We start from the raw sequence: 24904 nt of genomic DNA on the forward strand, positions 1-24904 counted from the left end.
AACTCGTGTCGTATCTTCATCTCATGTTTTCATCTTTTATTTTCTCTATAGACATTGGATTATATATTGTTCCTAGTTCTGGTGTTAAAAAAACTTGTGCAAAAAACAAACTAGTAAATTAAAATGTGACTTATTCATTTTCAGATGTGATGGTGAAGGAGGAGAGTGAAGAACTGAGTGAAGATGAGGGGAAACGTCATGTCAAGAGGGAAGAAGAAACTCAATCAGAGACTGGCGATAGTTTTTTAATGGAAAGAACAGCTGTGAAAGGTTTCACCTGCACTCAGTGTGGAAAGAGTTTCAGCCATGAATACAATCTCAAGCATCACATGCTGATCCACACTGTAGAGAAACCTTACAAGTGTTCATATTGCAACAAGAGCTTCAGCCGTTCAAGAAACCTGAATAAACATGAGAGGATCCACACTGGAGAGAAAACACACAGATGTGATCAGTGCAGGAAAACGTTTTTTCATTCTTCAGCTCTGGAGAGCCATCTTAGAGTTCATACAAAAGAGAAGCCTTATTCCTGTGCTGAGTGTGGAAAGAGTTTTACACTACAGTCATATTTAAGAAAACATGTTAAGGTCCACACTGGCGTGAAAGAGTTTGTCTGCTTTGAGTGTAAGAAAAGATTTATTAGAGCTCAAGAACTGAAGCTGCACCTCAGGATTCACACCGGAGAGAAACCGTACAAGTGTTCACACTGCGAGAAGAGATTCGGACGGTTAGCCACAATGAAAACACACGAGAGGATTCACACTGGAGAGAGACCGTTCACATGTACTCGGTGTGGGAAGAGTTTCAGGCAATCATCATCCTTTAATAAACACATGCTGATCCACACTGGAGAGAAAACACACAAGTGTGATCAGTGCGGGAAAATATTTTCGAGGCTTTCAATTCTGAAGGTCCATCTTAGAGTTCATACAAAGGAGAAGCCTTATTCATGGTCTGAGTGTGGAAAGAGCTTTACTCCGCAATCACATTTCAAAGACCATCAGAAGATCCACACTGGTGTGAGAGAGTTTGAGTGCTCTGCATGCAAGGAGAGTTTTTTTACATTAGGAGACTTAAAAAGGCACCAGAAGATCCACACTGGAGAGAAACCGTTTGTGTGTTCACACTGCAACAAGAGATTTACTACTTTAGGAAATCTGAAAGTACATGAGAGACTTCACACTGGAGAGAAACCGTTCACATGTACTCAATGTTGGAGGAATTTCTCACAATTATCAAACCTTAAAAGTCACATGCTGGTCCACACTGGAGAGAAAACACACAAATGTGATCAGTGCGGTAAAACATTTTTAAGGCCTTCAGATCTGAAGAGACATCTTCGACTTCATTCAAAGGAGAAGCCTTATTCATGTTCTGAGTGTGGAAATAGTTTTACTCAGCAATCCCATTTGGAAGCACATCAGAAGATCCACACTAGAGAGGAACCGTACACGCACTCAGTGTTGGAAGAGTTTTGCACGATCATCATCCCTTGATAAACACATGATCGGTGCGGCAGGACATTTTTTAAGTTTTGCAGTCTTAAGAAACTTCTTGATCTTCATACTGAGGAGAAGCTTTAGTCCTGCATTTAGATCTGAGTGCTGCATTCGATACTGTATGTCACAGTATATTATTGGACAGACTTCACTAGTGGATCTGTTGATCTGGAACTGTCAAACTGGTTAACATCATATCTTTCCAAACGCTCTCAGTTTGTCTTTCTGTGTGCCATTGCGTCAGTGTGTCCCACAGGGATCAGTTCTGGGTCCACTCTTATTTAGTATTTATATGCTCCCTTATGGGGTGGCTCAGTGGTTAGCACTGTCACCTCAATGCAAGAAGGTCGCTTAGGCGACTCCCAACTGGGCCAGTTGGCATTTCTGTGTGGAGTTTGCATGTTCTCTCGTGTTGGTGTGGGTTTCCTCCAGGTGCTCTGGTTTCCCCCACAGTCCAAACACATGAGCTATAGGAGAATTGGGTTAACTAAATTGGCCGTAGTGTATGAGTGACTAACCAGTAATATTCACAGTTTGGCCTGTGTATTGGTCTGTGTATTTGTCCCGCCCCTTCACCATCTTATGCCTAGTTCACACTAGAGGATTTTAAGCCTGATTTGAGCCCGATTTGGAAGTTAATAAGCTCGCTGACAGATCGGGCTGTGATCGGGAAGAAGTCTGCGGGTGCTCGGCGCTCGCCGCTCTTTATGTGTGAACTACTGAACAACGCATCAACGAGGCTCGCTGACGCGTCGCCGACACCTCGCAGATGGAAATCCAACATTCAGCATGCTAAATATTCCAGAGCAGTCGGCCGACTCAACACCACGTGTGGTCATGTGTAGTGACGAGCTGCAGCCAATGAGAGAGCAGATCAGCATGGGCTGAATGCCTGTGTGCTCAGTAGCTCAGCAGAAACATCTGTGATTGGTCAGAATGGGCATCGGTGCACTGGCTTCATTCTGCGTTAACACAGACATGAGAGGAGGATATATTAACAGTGGAACTAGAATTCTGTAACTATTAGAATTACCATACTGCTCATTCTGACCGTTCTCATATAAAGCGCCATACTGTCACAACATATTTACATTCAAAGCTATTATTGAGATATTAAAATTAAGCTTTGAATGTCTGGCATCATATTTAATGACACCATTACCCTAAAAATATCATCTTTTTTTGGTAATACAGCCTATAAATATGTAGCTAAGATACTAAAACACTTTCATTTTCACTTTCAAACAGGAGCTATTTCACGGCACAGAATATGCTGTTCTGAAAGATATCTGAAGTAAATTGATGTTTTTGCCATCAGAAAGTTTTGTTTATGCTAGCAGGAAGTTGCTAGGCAAGAAAATGCACACATATTTAAAGTCACAGCGAAAAGGATCAGACATGCATGCAGTCATTTTGACCAATATGGTAATTTAGGGCAGAAATGCTCAGTTCTTTACTGTTTTGTAACAAAAAATAATAATAATAACAATGTCAGAAAGAAATACACTGATAGTTAGAAAACGGCAGGGTGTTATTTGTTAGTTTTATTTCAAAGAGTTATACAATTACAAAAATTAAAAACTCTCTGTGTATCTATCCACTGGAACCTGCAGATGAGTGATTAATCCGCTGATAAATCAGCTGATTTGATGATGTTTTTAAATGCTTTCTTCAAAGCTTGAAACGCTGTCAGTGATGTAATCCGCACACAAGCAGCCAATAGTGTTCAGCTTTTTCTGACGACTCCTCCCTCAAATTTTCATTGGCTGTGGTTTGGTAGCTTGAATGAGCTGATGGGGAATGAGTTGTTATCAGATCATGTAGTGTGTGACCCCCCTCTTGTGGATTATTCACGGAGTGTTGCGTAGTGTGAACACCACAGAGATCAAAAGACACAAAGTCAAGTCATGTAGTGTGAACGGCACAGCGATCTGCTGATGTTTAAAATCCTGTAGTGTGAACCAGGCTTTAAGTTATAATGAGATTTTAGCAATATTGAGTTTAAATTTTACCTCATACTTGGGTCATTTAGGCCTAATTGTACCCTTTAAGCCCTTACCTGTCCCAACAACATGCCTCCAAAACTGACTAAGGAGACCCACTAATGTAAAAAAGGAGCTGTGATGTTCAGTAAAGATGGATGGTTTATGCTTTCTTTAAAAACAAAATAAAAGATTGTGCATATTTAGGATTGTTTTAGGGGTGATAATTCACATAAACAAAGCCAAACAAATATCTTTGGTTTGAACGTTTACTACTAAATGATGTGAACATCCTTACGATCACTCATTTTGATGCAACAATACAAATTAAATTGTGTAACTCGGGTTTTCTCAGCAGTCCATTATGCATGGGAAGTGTTTAATGAGCCATGAGTATTTAGTAGATTCAGACCAGGGCAGGCAAGAAACTTCCCCAATCAAAGCTAATGTTCACCCATCAAGAGAAAACGCTGTGAACCAGCCTGAAGAAAGAAAGAACTGAGAAGATTCAAAGACTGTTTTATTGTAAACGAAGTTGTAAGTTATCATGTTGTAAATATAAACAATCTTTTGGAAGGTGCATGTACATGTTGAGAACAAGAGGTTTTCATTCATGTGGAAGATTATCATCAATGCTCAAGCAGCACATATATACTCAGTTGCTGTTAATTCTTACATTTTTTTTCTTATTTTATTAAGTTTTGTAGTTCAGTATGGCATTGTCAAAGCAGGCTTTGTTTTCCCCAATTTGATTTAATATATTGTTTTAGCCAAATACTTAATACATAAATTGAGATAATTCAAAACTGCTCTATTGTTTATTGTTTCTAGAAATTGACAAATTGAAAAGTTATATATATATATATATGTATATATATATATATATATATATATATATATATATATATATATATGTGTGTGTGTATATATATATATATATACACACACACACATACGTATGTATGTATGTATATATATATATATATATATATATATATATATATATATATATATATATATATATATATATATATATATAAAACTGAAAGTGTTACAAAAATTATATATATATATATATATATATATATATATATGTATATATGTACATATATATATATATATATATATATATATATATATATATATATATATATATGTATATATATATTGTCAGCTTGGTATTATAAGGTTCAATCTGCCTTATGAATGATTTTGAGATATTTTGCATTCCATATAGCAAACTGTATATGTATAACAATTGTTATTAAAATTAAGAAGTCTTCAAATGTAAACAACTTATAAAAAACATCCCATAATCTAAATAAGTTGTCATTTAATATTATAAGAATAAGTTATGCTAATAAGTAATAAGTCAATAGAACCTTATAATTCTAGGGTGACAATGTATATATATATATATATATATATATATATATATATATATATATATATATATATATATATATATATAAATACTTGTATTTATCATGACAATACTGCGTTGAATCTTCCACAGTTTATGCGTATTTTGTAAAGTTTTGTCATTTTTTAAATAATAATAAAGCCCGCCGTCGTTCCCGCTTCTCCGTGATGACGTCAGCGCTGACGCGTTCATTCAGCGTCGAGTCTTCAGAGCTGAGGTGAGTCGTTGACGCTTTTTCTCGTGTTTACACAACAATAAAACACACTTTACAGTTTATTAAAGCGACAATCTGCGACTAGTTTCTGCATTGAGTTCACCTCTATCTGTGTGTCTGCTGACCAAAACAATACAGCAGGCAGAGAGCAGCTCTGAGAGGACAATATGAGCTCAGTTTTTGTTTACAGTGTGAGTTTATCTTCATTTGTGATTATGTCGCTAAATATGATCTGTGAAGAAAATAATGGGAAAATTCTGTGTCAGATATGTGAACTATGATGCAGAAAACAAAAGTAATGGTTTGTGGAGCTCTCTGTTTTCTAAATGTTTTTGGGAATGTGCTACTGTTAGCAATCTAATCACTTTATTAATTGATATTTAAACGAGATATTTATTTAAATGCTGTCTTATATTGTATTTATTCTGAGAATTTGTAAATAATATTTTACTGAAATTATATTATTAAGGAGAAAGTCTGAATATAAAACCAAATTTACTTCTATAATTTTATTAGCATCCGCTGACTGAGCCAATTACCTGATCACATATTGTGTCTCCTATAGAATATAACTACATATCATACTATTTAGTTCCTCAATCAGTGTAAATGACTCAAATTTCTCTGTTTCTTCTCCTAAAGCTCTGCCGCCATCAGTGAAATCTGCAAAGACAGAGTTTATTGAAGGACAGTGAGAAGATGAGTGATCCAGAACCCTGCAGAATTAAACAGGAGGAGACTGAAGAACTAATAGGTTTGTGTTTATTACTCTTTAATTTGAGCCAAACACAAACGCTCTTATTCATGATTGTTTGCCTGTACGGTTAAAAACTATGTAAGAGTGGCATGTGCCGTAAAAAACTAGAAAATTTGGCTGCTGTACGCACTAACAATAATGTTTACGCTTATTTTGAACTTCATTGTGGCACAAGACAGGGTTGTGATGGAAGCTCTAGCTCTGAGACAAAGTCCTGATATCAACGGCATTCAGCGGGCAGGAGTGGAACATGAGGTTTCATTGTATGCGGACAATATGTTATTGTATTTGTCACACCCGCTGTCAAGTTTTCCCAAATTATTAAAGTTACTTTGGCAAAATATCTGGCTATAAAATCAAAATTATAGTGAATTAATGCCAGTTAGAGATGCGGTCAATCTATCATGTTTAGGATCAGTCCCTTTTAAAAAATTGAAATACCTTGATGTATGTGTCATATATAATTATTCAGATTTATGTGTCCAATAATCAGCCTCTCTTATCCAATCTAAAGCAAGATTTTGAGCGATGGGACCACCTGCCTTTGTCATTGGGCGGTAGAATTAGTACGGTAAAGATGAATGTGCTGCCCAAATTGTTGTATATCTTTCAATTAGGGATGGGCGATACCACAATTTTTAATTCGATACGATACTGATAGTTTTTGTTAAAAAAAATTACGATACCGATATCGATACCACTTATTATTAAAAATATTAATGTAATTTTTCAAAATGATGTTAATTAAAAATAAACATTACATGTAAATATATATATATATATATATATATATATATATATATATATATATATATATATATATATATATATGTATATATATACTGTAGTGTGTGTTTGTGTGTAATATAAACACGCACATACATCCATATTGGATATACACACTGCATACACATACATACTGTATATACACACTGCACAGATACACACACATCCTTATATTTATTCTTATTCACCATAATGGTAACAAGAAAGTAAGAATTACAGAGCTGATTTATTTATTTGTTTATTTTTATTTGTATTTATTTATTATTATCCTATATATTATAATACTATACTACTGTTTGCTCTGTTTGCTAAGCTTATATATATATATAAGCTTATGAAGTAGCGCCTGTTGTTGGTGTCGCGGGGGGAAATCTTCCTTCTGAAGCACCGCTGAATGCTTCCATCATCCAGGTTAAGTTTCTGGAGGAGTTTATGAGCTCACAGAGCTGGGTGCACCTCTGACAAGATCTAGTGGACTCCGACACGGCTCCAAACGAATTTACGCTGTTTTTCAGTCTTCATAAAGCACATAAACACAGCTATCCTCTCAGTAAAATCCATGTTAGCCATTTAACAACGAAGCTACAGTCACCGGGCTGACAGAAGCCCTGCCCATGATGCGAATCTGCATATGTGAATTTGACGCGCTAATGAAGCGGATTTTGAATCGCTAATGCAGCTAGCAAACATAAATAATCACACGTCTGTTTACACACAAAGAGCCAAACTCATCCGCACGTTCCGCGTCCGGTGTAAACAGCATTAGACTTACTTAAAAATAAATGGGAGACAGATTTAGATGCACCAATCTCAGATGCAGATTGGCACAAAATAATACAAGGAGTTTTCTCATCAGCAGTATGCCTCAGACATGCTGTAATACACTTGAACATTGACCAGTTTGCAGTGGTCTAAAGTCAGACTCTCTAAGGGTGCTTTCACATCTGTAGTTTGCTTCATTTGGTCCGGACCAAGGGTAATAAATGATACATTGTCGCATCTTCTGTCGTCTTTGGGTCGTTTTCACACCACACTGCTGGCTTTGGTCCGAACCAGTTGAAACAAACCAAAATGCAGTCATCTGACAAAATCCACATCTCTCATTGGCCAGATGTTGTTGAACATATTTCCTAAACTGCTTATTGATTGGTCAGAATTCACGTGCGGGAAAATGCCAGTGAACTTACACAGGTAAACAAAACCTTTTACTCTGGAGGGACGACTGCGCTGGCTGATTGTATCCCTGCTTTAGACAAACTATACATTACGAAAATGAAGCGCGGCCGCGGCTGGAAAACAGTGTTCAATGCATCGCTCGTCACTTCAGGAGGAGGCGTGAATTAATTTAGCTAAACTGCGACATGTTAATTTTGCGGAAATATTACCAGCGATCCATCAGGTAATGTCTTCACTCTCTCTCTCTCTCTCTCTCTCTCTCTCTCTGTTGGTAAAGCGCTGTCAACAAATATTTTTCCTCCATATCCCATAATGCACAGCGCATCGGCCTACGGCAGCTGAATTAGTCCAAAACGCGCAGTACTTTTTGCGGTTGGACCTGTTTTAGTACGGATCATATTCTCACCACAAACTAACCGCTCCAGGGTTCGTTCGAAAGCGTACCGAGTCCACCTCTTCAAGCAGGTCTCGGTACGCTTATTTGGTCTGCTTTTGGTGCCGCTCGAGTACGATTGCTGCATTCTCACCTGACGAACCGTACCAAAAGGGAAAACGAACTCTAGTGCGATTCAATCGAACTAAATAAGGCAGGTGTGAAAGCACCCTAAGATCAATGCTGACATAGTTCCCACATGCGATCGATCCTGCTACTCTGCTGCACATATTCTGGAGAGTTCCAAAGCTTTACATATACTGGATTAGTATTTTTGAGACCTTTGAGGCCATTTCTTCACCATTTCTCGTGTTGTTCAGGGTGGCCCCTGAGAACGCTCCTCTCAACACAAGCCAAATGAACATGTTATCTTTGGTTCTCCTCTGGCTAGAAGACGGATATTGTTTAAATGGAAAGACCCTGTTCCACCAACACATACTCACTGGATAAGAGAAGCGATGTCTCATCTTAAGTTGGAGAAAATAAGGCATACAAGGGTCTGTCAAGACATTTTATAAGGTTTGACAACCTCAAAAAATGTAAACACAGTCACTTTCTTTCCCCCCTGCGTCTGTGTGTTTTTTAGCCTCCGTGAAAATCAGCGCGTGCCCGGACTGAAACTCCCATTTTTATGCAAACCCTTCCCTCTTTCCCTCCCCCGACACTCCCACCTAAACAGAGCTGGACACACCCACTTTCCTGACTTTTTTCAAACTAAAGGTGTGAAAACTAGGGGGGTTGACAATCTGAGAAAAAAGGAACTCGTGTCATATCTTCATCTCATGTTTTCTCTATAGACATTGGATTATATATTGTTTCTAGTTCTGGTGTTAAAAAACCTTGTGCAAAAAACAAACTAGTAAATTAAAATGTGACTTTTTAATTTTCAGATGTGGTGGTGAAGGAGGAGAGTGAAGAACTGAGTGAAGATGAGGAGAAACATCATGTCAAGAGGGAAGAAGAAACTCAATCAGAAACTGACGATAGTTGTTTAATGGAAAGAACAGCTGTGAAATTTTTCACCTGCACTCAGTGTGGAAAGAGTTTCAGCTACGAATACGGTCTCAAGCGTCACATGCTGATCCACACTGGAGAGAAACCTTACAAGTGTTCATATTGCGAGAAGAGCTTCAATTGTTCAGGAAACCAGAATAAACATGAGAGGATCCACACTGGAGAGAAAACACACAGATGTGATCAGTGCAGGAAAACGTTTTTTAATTCTTCGGCTCTGAAGAACCATCTTGGAGTTCATATAAAAGAGAAGCCTTATACCTGTGCTGAGTGTGGAAAGAGTTTTACACTACAGTCATATTTAAGAAAACATGTTAAGGTCCACACTGGTGTGAAAGAGTTTGTCTGCTTTGAGTGTAAGAAGAGTTTTATAAGATCTCAACAACTGAAACTTCACCTGATGATTCACACTGGAGAGAAACCGTACAAGTGTTCACACTGCGACAAGAGATTCAGAAAGTTAGAAACAGTGACAACGCACGAGAGGATTCACACTGGAGAGAGACCGTACACATGTACTCAGTGTGGGAAGAGTTTCAGGCAATCTTCATCCCTTAATAATCACAAGAGGATCCACACTGGAGAGAAAACACACAAGTGTGATCAGTGCGGGAAAATATTTTCGCGGCCTGCAGATCTGAAGATCCATCTCAGACTTCATACAAACGAGAAGCTTTATTCATGTTCTGAGTGTGGAAAGAGTTTCACAACACAATCCCATTTTAAAGCACATCAGAAGATCCACACTGGTGTGAGAGAGTTTGCGTGCTCTGCATGCAATAAGATTTTTTTAACATCCGGAGACTTGAAAAAGCACCAGAAGATCCACACTGGAGAGAAACCGCATGTGTGTTCACACTGCAACAAGAGATTTACTACTTTAGGACATCTGAAAGTACATGAGAGGATTCACACAGGAGAGAAACCGTACACGTGTACTCAGTGTGGGAAGAGTTTCACACAATTATCACACCATATAGATCACATGCTGATCCACACTGGAGAGAAAACACACAAGTGTGATCAGTGCGGGAAAACATTTTCGAGGTCTTCAGATCTGAAGAGACATCTTCGACTTCATTCAAAGGAGAAGCCTTATTCATGTTCTGTGTGTGGAAAGAGTTTTGCTCGGCAATCCCATTTGAAAGTGCATCAGAAGATCCACGCTAGAGATGAACCGTACACACACTCAGTGTTGGAAGAGTTTTGCACGATCATCATCCCTTGATAAACACATGATCGGTGCGGCAGGACATTTTTTTAAGTTTTACACTCTTAAGAAGCTTCTTGATCTTCATACTGAGGAGAAGCTTTAGTTCTGCATTTAGATCTGAGTGCTGCGTTCATTACTATATGTCACAGTATATTATTGGACAGACTTCACTAGTGGATCTGTCGATCTGGAAAGGTGAAACTGGTTTACATCGTATCTTTCCAAATGCTCAGTTTGTCTTTTTGTGTGCCATTGCGTCAGGGTGTCCCACAGGGATCAGTTCTGGGTCCTTTTATTTAGTATTTATATGCTCTCTTATGGGGTGGCTCAGTGGTTAGCACTGTCACCTCACTGCAAGAAGGTCACTTGTTAAAGCCTCAGCTAAGCCAGTTGGCGTTTCTGTGTGGAGTTTGCATGTTCTCCTCGTGTTGGCGTGAGTGTAATGCTGTGTTCACACCAGATAAATCGCGCTATTCGAGCGTAAATAGCCGCATGAACATTTGAGGTTACTCGCTTTATTCGCCCGTCAAATCCGCTTCATTCGCGTGTCAAATTCACTTCAGAACAGACGCGGATTCGCGTGATGGGCAGGGCTTCTATCTACCCCGTGACTCTAGCTTCATAGCTAAATGGCTAACATGGATTTTATGAAGAAAATAACAGTGTTTATGTGCTTTATGAAGGATGGTAAACAGCGTCGATACGTTTAGAGCTGTGTTTGAGTCCACTACATCCTTTCAGAGGTGCATCCAGCTCTTTAAGCTCATAGACTCCTCCAGAAACTGAACCTGGCTGATGGAGGCTTTCAGCGGTGCTTCTGACTGAGCCAAGCCCAGTTTGATGAACTTCTTGTCGGTGTCTGCTGGGGGATTTCCCCTGGGACACCGACAACAAGCGATACGTCACAATCACGCCCCCACAAGAGCAAGCTCCTGATTGGTTAATGTGGCGCGAATGTCCGCTGAAGTTCAGATTTTCGAACGCGAGTGATTCGTGTGGAACGCGCATTAAGCGCATCAAAAGCTCAATTCGCGCCATGCGCACCGCGCAATTTTCGTCATTCGCGCCGCAGGATGTCTATTCGCGCGTTTGCATTGACTTAACATGTAAATCACTCGCGCTTGACGCGCGTGCCGCGTCTGGTGTGAACGCAGCATAAGAATGTCAAAGTGTATGGGTGTTTCCCAGTGCTGGGTTGCAGCTGGAAGGGCATCCGCTGCATAAAACATATGCCAGAGTACTTGCCGGTTCATTCACTCCAGATTACATGTGTGATCTGCTGCACTGAAGTGTAAAAGCCATGAGAGGTGGAGCTTTTTCTTATGGTGTTTAAGTTATGGAAAGCATTAAGCCTGATTTATACTTCTGCGTCAGGTGACCGGCGTAACCCACGGCGCAGGCAACGCGCGCAGCTGTGCATTTATACTTCTGTGCACTGTCTCTGTTGGTCTGCATTAACACTTCCGAAACGCTAGTTGGCAGTGAGGTGTAAATGTTCCTCTGTGTCGAGTTTCTTCGCTTCTGTTTTGCATTTCCTGCACACTTTCGGAATGTACAAGTGGCTCAAACTCGCTCATTTTGAGGCAGGAACCGGCGGACGTGCAACAACTTTAACTATGAGGTAAACACAAAACAAAACTTTCCATCCGGAGCTCCTTCAGGGGACTCCACACTTGTAAACAATCGCTTGCGCGGCGTCGCGCCATTCGCGCGCCTCTCAGTCCCGCCCAGACTCGTCAGCGCTACCAAGCCGACCAATCACAGAGCTTACGCTACGCGTCGTTGCGACGTGTAGTTACATTTTTTGAGAGGTGCACGTCAGCGACGGCGATGGCCACAGCGAAGGGCTATGCGTCAGCGCCGTAGCATACGCCGGTGTTTGACGCAGAAGTATAAATCAAGCTTTACCCACAATTATCAGCAATGCAGTTTCTTTTGATTGCTTTAAGAAGCTTCTTAAGACGCATCTTAATATGTATCTTTTGCTTTTTATTGTTTTATTGATTATTGTGCCTGACTGTTGGCTTGATACTGTGATTTTATGTAAGCTTGTAATTCTTGGGTTGAGTTTGTGTTTGTTGTTGTAGGATTATTCCTTGGTTTAACTCTATAAAGGCAAAACAGAAATCTCTCCTAATCATCAACAGATGATTTAATTATGATGTATAGTCCATGACAGTAGCATATTACCAGTATCACATTTTGAGTAAAATATTAGTGACTATAGAAATGTAGTGACTAACCAGTAATATTTAATGTTTGGTCTGTGTATTGGTCCCGCCTCTTCTCCACTGATTGGACAGATGGGTAAAAGATGACGGTTTACAAGCACCATCTTAAGTTCTAATCAGATTTTAGCAACATTGACATAAAATTTCACCTCATACTTGGGTCATTTAGGCCCAATTGTACCTTTACCTGTCCCAATTCTCTTAAGCTTGAAGGTGTAGGGGTGAGGGCTGTAGAGCTCTTCAAACAGAGAATTTTCAAGACCATATTGCAAATGAAGAGGTATGAGAGCCTTCTCTACACCAGGTAAAGCAACAACATGCCTCCAAAACTGACCAAGGAGACCCACTAATGTAAAGAAGGAGCAATGATGTTCAGTAAAGATGGATGATTTTTGTTTGCATTAAAACAAAAAAAAACAGATCATGCATATTTAGGATTGTTTTAGAGGTGAAAAGTCACATAAACAAAGCCAAACAAATATGCTTGGTCAGAACGTTTACTACTAAATGATGTGAACATCCTTACGATCACTCATTTTGATGCAACAATACAAAATAAATTGAGTAACTCAAGTTTTCTCAGAAGTCCATTATGCATGGGGAGTGTTTAATGGGCCATGAGTATTTAGTAGATTCAGACCAGGGCAGGCAAGGAACTTCCCCAATCAATGCTAATGTTCACCCATCAAGAGGAAATGCTGTGAACTGCTGTCGCCACTGGCTTGCATGGTTCGTGACCTGTGGAGCTGCGTATCGATGGATTTGCTCTTCAGTGTTTGAACTCTCAGCAGTTAATATTAAATCACACTAAACTGAACTTCAACTCTAAAAACTGGACTTACACCGTTTCAGTTTACTATAACTGTCTATGTAAAGCTGCTGTGACTCAATCTTCATTGTAAAAGCGCTATTGAAATAAAGATGAATGGAGTTGAGTTGTGAACCAGCCTCTGTAAATGCAGATCATATTGTAAATATAAATAATCTTTCACAGGGTGCATGTACATGTCGAGAATAAGAGGTTTTTCCAATCATATGAAAGATTATCATCAACGCTCACTCAATTTCCATATAAACTGATTGAAAATGCTGCATCCACAGAGCTCACAAACTGCGCTCTTCCTTTTGTTGTTTTCATTAGATTTTTTTTATTAAATTGTTTTTATATTGTTTTAAAGCGGTTATTTCTTAAATGTTTCCTTATTTTATTAACTTTATTTTTGTTCAGGTTGCTGATGGTTTCACTTTCACATTACAAGACGTATGGAATTGTCAAAGCAGGCTCAGTTTTCCCCGATTTGATTTAAAATATATTGTTTTAGCCAAAAACTTAATACATAAATTGAGATAAAAAAAAAAAAAAAATATATATATATATATATATATTTTTTTTTTATTATTTTTTTTTTTATATATATATATATAAAATTTTTGTAACACTTTAAACGTTTTTTTCATATATATATATATATATATATATATATATATATATATATATATATATATATATATTATTTGATTCTAATATGACACTATTACCTTGTGACTTCCACAGTTTATGCGTGATTTGTAAAGTTTTGCCATTTTTACAAATAAAAATAGTCCTCTGTTGTCCCCGCCTCGCCGTGATGACGTCAGCACTGACGCGTTCATTCAGCGTCGAGTCTTCAGAGCTGAGGTGAGTCGTTGACGCTTTTTCTCGTGTTTACACAACAATAAAACACACTTTACAGTTTATTTAAGCGACAATCTGCGACTAGTTTCTGCATTGAGTTCACCTCTATCTGTGTGTCTGCTGACCAAAACAACACAGCAGGCAGAGAGGAGCTCTGAGAGGACAATATGAGTGAATGTGTTTGTTTACTGTGTGAGTTTACCTTAATATGTGATTATTTCGCTAAATATGATCTGTAATGGGAATGTTCTGCAGTAGATATGTGAACTATGATGCAGAAAACAAAAGTAATAGTTTATGGAGCTCTGTTTTCTAAATGTTTTGGGGTTTCCATACATTAATATGCTGCTAGCCATCTAATTACTTTATTGGTTGAAATTTAAACAAAATATTTAGCCTATATAAATGCTATCTTATATTGTTTGTAGTCTGAGGCTCATCAATATCGTTTATCATTTAATTTATTTCCTCAATCAGTGTAAATGACTCCGATTTCTCTGTTTATTCCTCTGAAGCTCCATCAGTGAAAGACAAAGACAGAGTTTATTGAAGGACAGTGAGAAGATGAGTGATCCAGAACCCTGCAGAATTAAACAGGAAGACACTGAAGAACTAATAGGTTTGTGTTTATTTATCACTCATCTTCATCATCATTCATCTTTAAGCACTTCATCAATTTTAGTACTTTTATTTATCTTAACATTTTTTTGTCACGTAATGACAGGTGTTATAAACATGGATTTACATTTGTGACATGTCTTATCATGAGAGTAAAGGTTTCATGAAGTAAAGCCCCTTAAGTAAAACTCTTTCCCTGCTGCTTTTAATTTAAATTTTCAGGATAAGGCAGGTGTTTGGTGTTCAGTTCTTTACTTTTCCCCTCACAAGGAGTAATGTTCTGTTAAATGCTTCTGGATGTTGACCCTTTTTACAAATGTTTCTTATCAATGCTCTCTTCTGTTGAATGAGTGAAACTAAGTGACAACTTACACTCACGGCCACTTAATTAGGTACACCTGACTACGGGTTGAATCTCTATTGCATTCAGAACTGCCTTAATCCTTTGTGGAATAGATTCAACAAGTTACTGTAAATATTCCACAGAGATTTTGCTCCATATTGACATGATAGCATGTGGATTTGCTGACTGCACATCTATGATGCCAATCTCCCGTTCCACCACATCCCAAAGCTGCTCTATTGGATTAAGTTCTGGTGACTGTGGAGGCCATTTGAGTACAGTGAACTCATCGTCATGTTCAAGAAACCAGTCTGAGATGAATCACGCTTTATGACATGGTGTGTTATCCTGCTGGAAGTAGCCATCAGAAGATGGAGACACTGTGCTCATAAAGGGATGGACATGGTCAGCAGCAATACTCAGGTAGGCTGTGGCATTGACACGATGCTCAATTGGTACTAATGGACCCAAAGTGTGCCAAAATAATACCCCCCACACCATTAAACCACCACCACCAGCCTGAACCGCTGATTCAAGGCAGGATGATCCATGCTTTCATGTTGCTGAGGCCAAATTCTGACCCGAGCATCCGAATGTGTCAGCAGAAATGGAGTCTCATCAGAGCAGCAACGTTTCTCCAATCTTCTATTGTCCAGTTTTGGTGAGGCTGTGTGAATTGTAGCCTCAGTTTCCTGTTCTTAGCTGACAGGAGCGGCACCCGGTGTGCTCTTCTGCTGCTGTAGCCCATCCGCCTCAAGGTTGGACGTGTTGTGTGTTTAGAGATGCTCTTCTGCAGAGCTCGGTTGTAACGAGTGCTTATTTGAGTTACTGTTGCCTTTCTATCATCTGGAACCAGTCTGGCCATTCTCCTCTGACCTCTGGCATCAACAAGGCATGTGCGCCCACAGAACTGCCGCTCACTGGATATTTCCTCCTTGTCAGAGCATTCTCTGTAAACCCTAGAGATGGTTGTGCTTGACAATCCCAGTAGATCAGCAGTTTCTGAAATACTCAGAGCAGCCCGTCTGGCAGCAACAACCATGCCACGTTCAAAGTCACCTAAATCCCCTTTCTTCCCCATTCTGATGCTCGCATAATCTGCAGCAGATCATCTTGACCGTGTCTACATGCCTAAATGCATTGAGTTGCTGCCATGTGATTGGCTGATTGGAAATTTGCTGTAACCGGCAGTTGGACAGGTGAACCTAATGAAGTGGCCGGTGTGTGTATATCTCTTTCCACCCGTGTGCTAATTCAGTTGCTTTGCTTTACTATTAGCCCTAGACTTAGGCATTTTCTTGTCTTTCTCTTCTTTTTTTTGTGTTCATCTTAAAATTATAAGCAAGGAAGGCAGAGAGCAGCAGTATTTAAACACTTACCATCTCAGCCAAACACACAAATGCTCTTATTCATGATTGTTTGCCTGTACGGTTACAAACTATTCAAGAGTGTAAAACACTAGCAGATTAACATGTGACTTATTCATTTTCAGGTGTGATTGTGAAGGAGGAGAGTGAAGAACTGAGTGAAGAAGAGGAGAAACATCATGTCAAGAGTGAAATTGAAGCTCGGACAAAGACTGAAGATTTTTTAATAGAAAGAACAGCCGTGAATAGTTTCACCTGCACTCAGTGTGGACAGAGTTTCAGCTATGAATACAGTCTCAAGTGTCACATGATGACTCACGCTGGAGAGAAAATACTCAGATGTCATCACTGCAGCAAAACGTTTTTGATAGTTTCAGCTCTGAAGAGACATCTTAGAGTTCATGCGAAGGAGAGGCCTTATTCCTGTGCTGAGTGTGGAAAGAGTTTTACACTGCTGTCATATTTAAGAAAACATGATAAGATCCACACTGGCGTGAAAGAGTTTGTCTGCTCTGAGTGTAAGAAGAGTTTTTTTAGAGCTGAAGACTTGAAGCTGCACCAGAGGATGCACACTGGAGAGAGACCGTACAAGTGTCCACACTGCGAGAAGAGATTCAGAAGGTTACAAACATTGAAAACACACAAGAGGATTCACACTGGAGAGAGACCGTACACATGTACTCAGTGTGGGAAGAGTTTCAGGCAGTCTTCATCCATTAATAATCACATGCTGATCCACACTGGAGAGAAGCCACACAAGTGTGATCAGTGCGGCAAGATATTTTTGAGACCTTCAGATCTGAGGAAACATCTTAGAGTTCACACAAACGAGAAGCCTTATTCATGTTCTGAGTGTGGAAAGAGTTTCATAACATCGTCACATTTTAAAGACCATCAGAAGATCCACACTGGTGTGAGAGAGTTTGCGTGCTCTGCATGTAAGAAGAATTTTTTTACGTCTGGAGAATTGAAAAAGCACCAGAAGATCCACACTGGAGAGAAACCGCATGTGTGTTCACACTGCAACAGGGAATTTATTAATTTAGGACAACTGAATGTACATGAGCGGATTCACACTGGAGAGAGACCGTACACTTGTACTCAGTGTGGGAAGAGTTTCAGGCAATCATCAAACTTTAAAAAACACATGAAGATTCACACTGGAGTGAAAAAGCACCCCTGGGATCGTGATCAATGCAGCAAGACATTTTTAAGGCCTTACGAGCTTAAAGAGCATCTTGATCTTCATACAGAGTAAAAGCTTTAGTCATGCATTTTGGTCCTGTTAGACCTGAGCGCTACACTGCAAAAAATGCTTTTCTTGCTTAGATTTTTTGTCTTATTTTTGGTCTAAATATCTAAAATTTCTTATATTAAGAAGGATTTTCTAGACAAGCAAAACAAATTGTCTTGATTTGAGAAATAAAATGCCAATATTAAGTGAGTTTTTCCTTAAAACAAGCAAAATCTGCCAATGGGGTAAGCAAATTAATCTTGTTTTTTCTTTTGACGTAAGATTATTTTACTTACCCCATTGGCAGATTATTTTGCTTGTTTTAAGGAAAAACTCACTTAATATTGGCATATTATTTCTCAAAACAAGACTATATGTTTTGCTTGTCTGGAAAATTCTTCTTGATTTAGGAATTGTTAGATATTTGGACTAGAAACGAGACAAAAATCTAAGGGTGCTTTCACACTTGTGAATCGATTCAGTTGTTCCGAAACAGAGATTACAAATGTTACATTGTTGCTCTTTGCTCTTGGAGCGGTTCACTTTCACACTGCAAAGTTTCTAATCGGACCAAAAGAGCTAAAACAAGTCACGTGCGAGTAAACTCTCCTCTCATTGGTCAGAGTGTCAGGGTTTATTTTGCAGCGTCCCGCTCAGCTGTCAGGAGAGGTGGTGGTTTGGTGGTGATTGACAGGGTGCGTGCGCGTGACGTGTCTGAGGAGAGACACGGTGGGGAGGGGTGAGAAGGGTGCGCGATGATGCCTATTTGAGGACTGGGAGAGAGACACTACCGGGAGATTATCACTCGTTTGCGGGCATCCGGAGACTCGCGAAACTTCCCGCCCTACTCATAATTCTCTCTTCATATAGCCGCAAGCCTATTACATATACATAAAACACTGTGATATAACCGCGCTCGGATCGTATCGCTTTCTCACTGCAATCGAACCGCTCCAGGGTTCATTTCAATCGAGCCGAGACCACCTCATTCAAGCGATCTCGGAGCGATTACTTTGGCGCGGAACAGAGCGCGATTGCCCTGTTCACATATGCCAAACGAACCGCGCTAACTTGGCAAACGAGACACGTTCCGAAACAAAAGTGTAGATGTGAAAGCACCCTAAGTAAGAAAAGCATTTTTTGCAGTGTAGTTTAGATTACTGTTAGATTAGGTGCTTTCACACCTGTGAATCGATTCATTTGTTCTGAAACAGGGATTAAAATTGTTGCTCTTTGTTCTTGGTGCGGTTCGCTGTCACACAGCAAAGTTTCTAAACCAGGGGTGCTCAATCCTGTTCCTGGAGAGCCACCTTCCTGCAGATTTCAGTTGCTACCCATATCAAACACACCTGAACCAATTAATTAGGACCTGAACACCACGTGATAATTACAGGCAGGTGTGTTTGATATGGGTAGCAACTGAAATCCGCAAGAAGGTAGATCTCCAGGAACAGGGTTGGCCACCCCCGTTCTAAACGGACCAAAAGAGCTAAAACAAGTCACGTGTGAGTAAACTCTCCTCACATTGGTCAGAGTTTCACGGTTTGTTTTGCAGAGTCTCACTCAGCTGTCAAGGAGGGTGGTGGTTTGTTGGTGTTTGACAAGATGCGCACGACGTGTCTAAATGCTGATTTATACTTCTGCGTCAAACACCGGCGTATAATACGGCGCTGACGCATAGCCCTTCGCCGTGGCCGTCGCCATCACTGACGTGCACCTCTCAAAAAATGTAACTACACGTCGCAACAACGGGTAGCGCAAGCTCTGTGATTGGTCGGCTTGGTAACGCTGACGAGTCGGGGCGGGACCGAGAGTTGCGCAAATGGCGCAAACCCAATGTAGCGATTTGTTTACAAGTGTGGAGTCCCGTGAAGGAGCTCCTGATGGAAAGTTTTGTTTTGTGTTTACCTCATAGTTAAAGTTGCTGCACGTCCGCCAGTTGCTGCCTCAAAATGAGCGAGTTTGAGCCACTTGTACATCCAGGAAGTGTTCAGGAAAAGCAAAAAAGCAGCGAAGAAACTCGACACAGAGGAACATTTACACCTCACTGCCAACTAGTGTTTCGGAAGTGTTAATGCAGACCAACAGAGACAGCGCGCAGAAGTATAAATGCACAGCTGCGCGCGTTGCATGCGCCGTTGGTTACGCCGGTCACTTGACGCAGAAGTATAAATCAGGCTTAAAGAGCGAGGAGGGATGCGGTAGGGAGCGGTAAGAAGGGTGCGCGACGTATTTGAGGACCAGGAGGAAGACACACGATTTCCGGGAGATTATCACTCATTTGCGGCCATCCGGGAGTGTCTGTGCATTTGCGGGAGACTTGGGATGTCTATTGACCTCCCGCCCTACTCATAATTCTCTCTTCATATGGCCCCAGCCTATTACATATCCATAAAACACTGTGATATAGCCGGTCTCGGATCGTATCGCTTTCTCACTGCAATCAATTCGCTCCAGAATTCGTTTCAATTCGAGCAATTGATTTGGCTTGGATCCGAGAGCGATCGGTGGATTCACATATGCCAAACGAACCGTGTTAATTGTGCAAACGAGACGGGTTCCGAAACAAAAGTTTAGGTGTGAAAGCACCCTTAGATTATTGCTGCATTCGATACTGTATGTCACAGTATATTGTGAAATAGTCTTATTGTTCGCTAGTTGGCCGGTTTTTCTGGAATTCTGTTAAACTGGTTTACATCTTATCTTTCCGAACATTCCCAGTTTGTCTTTCTGACACGTACAAAGTTCGAATATTTATCTTGTGACCACACTTATAATCAGTGTGACCGAGACGTCAATAATAAATTTAGTTCAGTCGAAAAACGGTTATGAAGTGACGTGCGTCTGTTCAATACAGCACGAGCTGCAGTTGAAGGCTGCGCAAAACGTGAGTCACCTGACATTTAAGCGAGTGGCGCGAGCAGCCGAAAACATTTGGATGTGTTTGTAGAAAAGGCCTTTTGTACAATGCACTGATTAATGATCGTTAATATGTATGCAAGGATTAGCTGATTTCACTATTAACCGTGCTTTAACTCATTACGGTTAATTAATCATAAAGGCTTGTCAAAGCCGTGTTTCTGTTGCACAGAACAAAACTGCTACAACTAAACAAAGTTATGTCAACTGTGCGCTAGTATAAAGTTTTAAGTCTATACCGAGGCTTAAACGCACACTGGATTAACTATAGCAGCAGGCCGTTCACATATTGCGTCTTTTCCGCACGCAAGTTTATTATTTCCAATGTAGACGTAAGCATATTGGGATCGGTGTGCGCACGGCTTGCAAGCGACATAAACATACTTCCAGGCGCAGTAAGATTGGCTTTTTTTTGACAAGAAAAAAAAGCGTGGTGTGCTTTTGTTTATGTCGCTAGGCTATGACTGAATCAGCTGGGTATAGAGTGGAGGAACTATGACGTCAATTTGCATGCAAAAACCCAGAAGCGAGTTAGCATTTTAGCAGTCCTGTTTCCCTCGTCCTGAAGTCAATGTGTTTTTTGTATGGGATTTCAGTAAAATCGCTTAAATAAGGTTCGTGGCTAACACAAACTCAAGATACTTTCACGTTTTGTTCTACGACATAAAACACATCAGTTACAGCACACTCTTGAATTTTTAAATCGGTTACGCTTCTTTAAAAAGACGGCTGCTATCAAGTTGCTAAATGGGACTACAGACGGTGTCTGGGACATTATACGTCATCGAGCTGAACTGATCTGGTGCGCAGCTCGCTTGTGTTGGGCATTTGGATTTGTCTGTTATTTAGGTATTTTCATCAATAGTATCTTATAGTTTGTAGTATTATACTAATTGGGAGTTCAGATTGTGTGTAGATAATTCCTTCACTTGTTAAGGTTGTCGAGACGGATTCATTTGTTGATCATTTATTTTAATAAACAATATTATGAAGATACTGCTCACCAGTGCAGCCTGTCTCTCTCCTGCTCTCAGTAATGCAAACATGTGAATAATTGTGTAAAATATATGCATGTTCACTGTCATTTTAACGTGATCACGTGATTTTTCGTCTTTTTTTCTTCATCTGAACACATTTAACTAGCAGATGTGACTGTATAGGCTGCTTTTCAGTGTATTTTGTGACAAAAAAGAAATATTGAATGTTTCTTAGTGCTCAGGCATTTGATAGACTTGTACCTCACTGTCGTCTGTTAAGGTAAGCGGGTTGTGTGCACGCGAGCGATACACTTATTTAAATATGTCTTATGATAATACTATGTAGGCAGATTTACACACAGTTTTAAAACTTACAGAACAACCACAAAGCAAAACGGATGTATTTCCTACGTAAAAACAACTATCCAAAAGGCACATAGGTCTATGTGTTTTTGCGTATTTATTTGTTTAAAATATATACCGTAGATTATAATATAATAAACAGAGAGATTAACTCTTTGTCATGGACAATATGTCTAAAAATACACTTGATAAGTCGTCTGTAGCAGGGTTGGCCTGACGTCATTGAAGAGCGCCCCGAGGGCTCTGTAGTCCGTTTATAGCCTAATGTTAGCTTTTCAGTTCTTGCGTTTGCATTTAAGATCCAAAAGTGCTCAAAGTTGTATTTTCGTGTGAGGATTATCCGGCTGGACAAAACGTGTAAGTGTATAGAACAGTGTTTGAACACAGAGCTTATTATTCGCAATCTTCGAAAAGCCTATCAGAAGATCCTATAGGGATTTTCACGAGGGAACCAGTTTTATACTAGCAGCCGATTAGCCTACAAAGTGACGTCATAGTTCCTCCACTCTATTGTGCGAGAGTGTTGTTGATACTAATATAATTTAACTTGACAACACAAACACTGCAGGCACCTCAACGAAAACCCAGCCTCTGCTTTCTTTTGATTGGAGAATTAAACAGACGCAACTGACGTAGCAATCTTTTTCTGCTCTGAGTTTACTTTTTTCAACTGTGAGCGCATGGCCCGCAAAATTGACGCGTTTTGCGCAATCTGCTCATGTTCGAAAATCTGAACTTCAGCGGATATTAGCACCGCATTAACCAATCAGGAGCTTTCTCTTTTAGGGGCACGCTTATGACGTAGCGCCTGTAGTTGGTGTCCTAGGAGGAAATCCTCCTGCCGACACCGGACAACAGTTGATTAAACGGGGATCGCCTCAGTCGGAAGCACCGCTGAAAGCCTCCATCATCCAGGTTAAATTTCTGAAGGAGTTTTTGAACTCAGAGTTGGCTGCAGCTCTTTAAGGATCTAGTGGACTCAGACACGGCTCCAAATGAATCTACGCTGTTTTTCAGCCTTCTTAAAGCACATAAACCTCCAAAAAAAAATATGTTAGCTGTTTAGCAATGAAGATAGAGTCACCGGGCTGAAGCCATGCCCATGACACGATCCCGCATCTATTGTGAAGCGGATTTGACAAGCGAATGAAGCGAGTAAACTTGGAATGTTTATGCGTCTATTTACGCACAAATAGCATTGTATAGTTTGTCCTAAATACTCTAAATAGCCTATCCCACAAAACACCCAAAACCTACATACATTTTATGAGTAAATTACATGTAATTTAAATAAACACATACATTTGATTGACGGAAGCATCTATTACACAAACTAACATTACCAAAAAAGTAGACGCCCCCCCCGATCGTCAATGTTTTATGCGCACACTGGTGCTACTCACTGTGCCGCCCTTTAAAAGCTATTAATCAAAATTAAAAAGCAATTTGCATTACAGGGCGACGCAGTGGCGCAGTAGGTAGTGCTGTCACCTCACAGCAAGAATGTTGCTGGTTCAAGCCTCGGCTGGGTCAGTTGGCATTTATGTGTGGAGTTTGCATGTCCTCCACGCGTTCGCGTGGGTTTCCTCCGGGTGCTCTGGTTTTCCCCACAGTCCAAAGACATGCGGTACAGGTAGGCTAAATTGTCCGCAGTGTATAAGTTTTGAGTGTGTGTGTGTGTATGGATGTTTTCCAGAGATGGGTTGCGGCTGGAAGAGGATCTGCTGTGTAAAAACATGCTGGATAAATTGGCAGTTCATTCTGATGTGGCTACCCCAGATTAAAAAAGGGACTAAGCCGACAAGAAAATGAATGAATTTGCATTACCTTTTAAAAAAAGGATTTTTAAATTTTTTTTTAAATCAATGCGATACTTTACTTGCTACTTACAGAAATCATATTATTACGTATCTTGCATTATTGTAATGCGTTACCCGCAACAACGGCTATATGCATTTTCTATCTGAATTCACAAACCGTAGAGTACAGCATTTATTTTATCCATGTATTTGGCGATGTATTTATAAGCAAAGTAAATCTGAATGTCAAACACAGGCTATCTTTACTGAGGTTTATCTGTCATGGAGATTGCTAATGGTTTCACTTTCTCATTACAAGATGTATGGAATTGTCAAAGAATTTAAATTTTACACAGCGCTTCATAGCTTTTGACCAATCAAAAGAAAAAGGGGCGTCGCCCACACGTGGAAATTGACATTTTTTTTGCTGTTTGTTTTTTTTAATAAACGAAAAAATGCAGTTTTTTGACTCATTATTTTGTTTTGAGTTTTGAGTTAAAAACAGGATCACAGATGAGCTTTAGTGTTTTTGTGCCGACAGAATAAACAGAAAACTAAACATTTATTGTTTTAATGTGGTTTTGTTTTCCATAATAAATTAAATAAACAAATAGATGAAATTGTTTCGATCTAATATGACACTATTGCGTTGTTTCCACAGATCATGCGTAATTTGTGAAGTTTTACGTTATTTTTGTGCATTTTCAGTTTTAAAAAGCAAAATCCGCCGTTGTTCCCGCCTCTCCGTGATGACGTAATCACTGACGCGTTCATCCAGCGTCGAGTCTTCAGAGCTGAGGTGAGTCGTTGACGCTTTTTCTCGTGTTTACACAACAATAAAACACACTTTACAGTTTATTAAAGCGACAATCTGCGACTAG

General features: G+C 39.8%; 1 protein-coding gene across 1 annotated transcript; it reads left to right on the forward strand.

Annotated features, from left to right (window-relative positions):
• The first annotated feature begins 148 nt into the window (after positions 1–148).
• LOC101884310 (uncharacterized) lies at positions 149–24494 on the forward strand. The gene is given in 9 exon segments (XM_073936761.1): positions 149–1495; positions 5761–5779; positions 5782–5872; positions 9161–10469; positions 10471–10599; positions 14284–14406; positions 14919–15022; positions 16857–17985; positions 23682–24494. Coding segments are annotated over 9 exon segments (4275 nt in total). The 5' UTR covers position 149; the 3' UTR covers positions 23707–24494.
• The last annotated feature ends 410 nt before the right edge of the window (positions 24495–24904 follow it).

The sequence above is a fragment of the Danio rerio genome, chromosome 22, assembly GCF_049306965.1.
Source record: "Danio rerio strain Tuebingen ecotype United States chromosome 22, GRCz12tu, whole genome shotgun sequence".
NCBI lineage: Eukaryota > Metazoa > Chordata > Actinopteri > Cypriniformes > Danionidae > Danio > Danio rerio.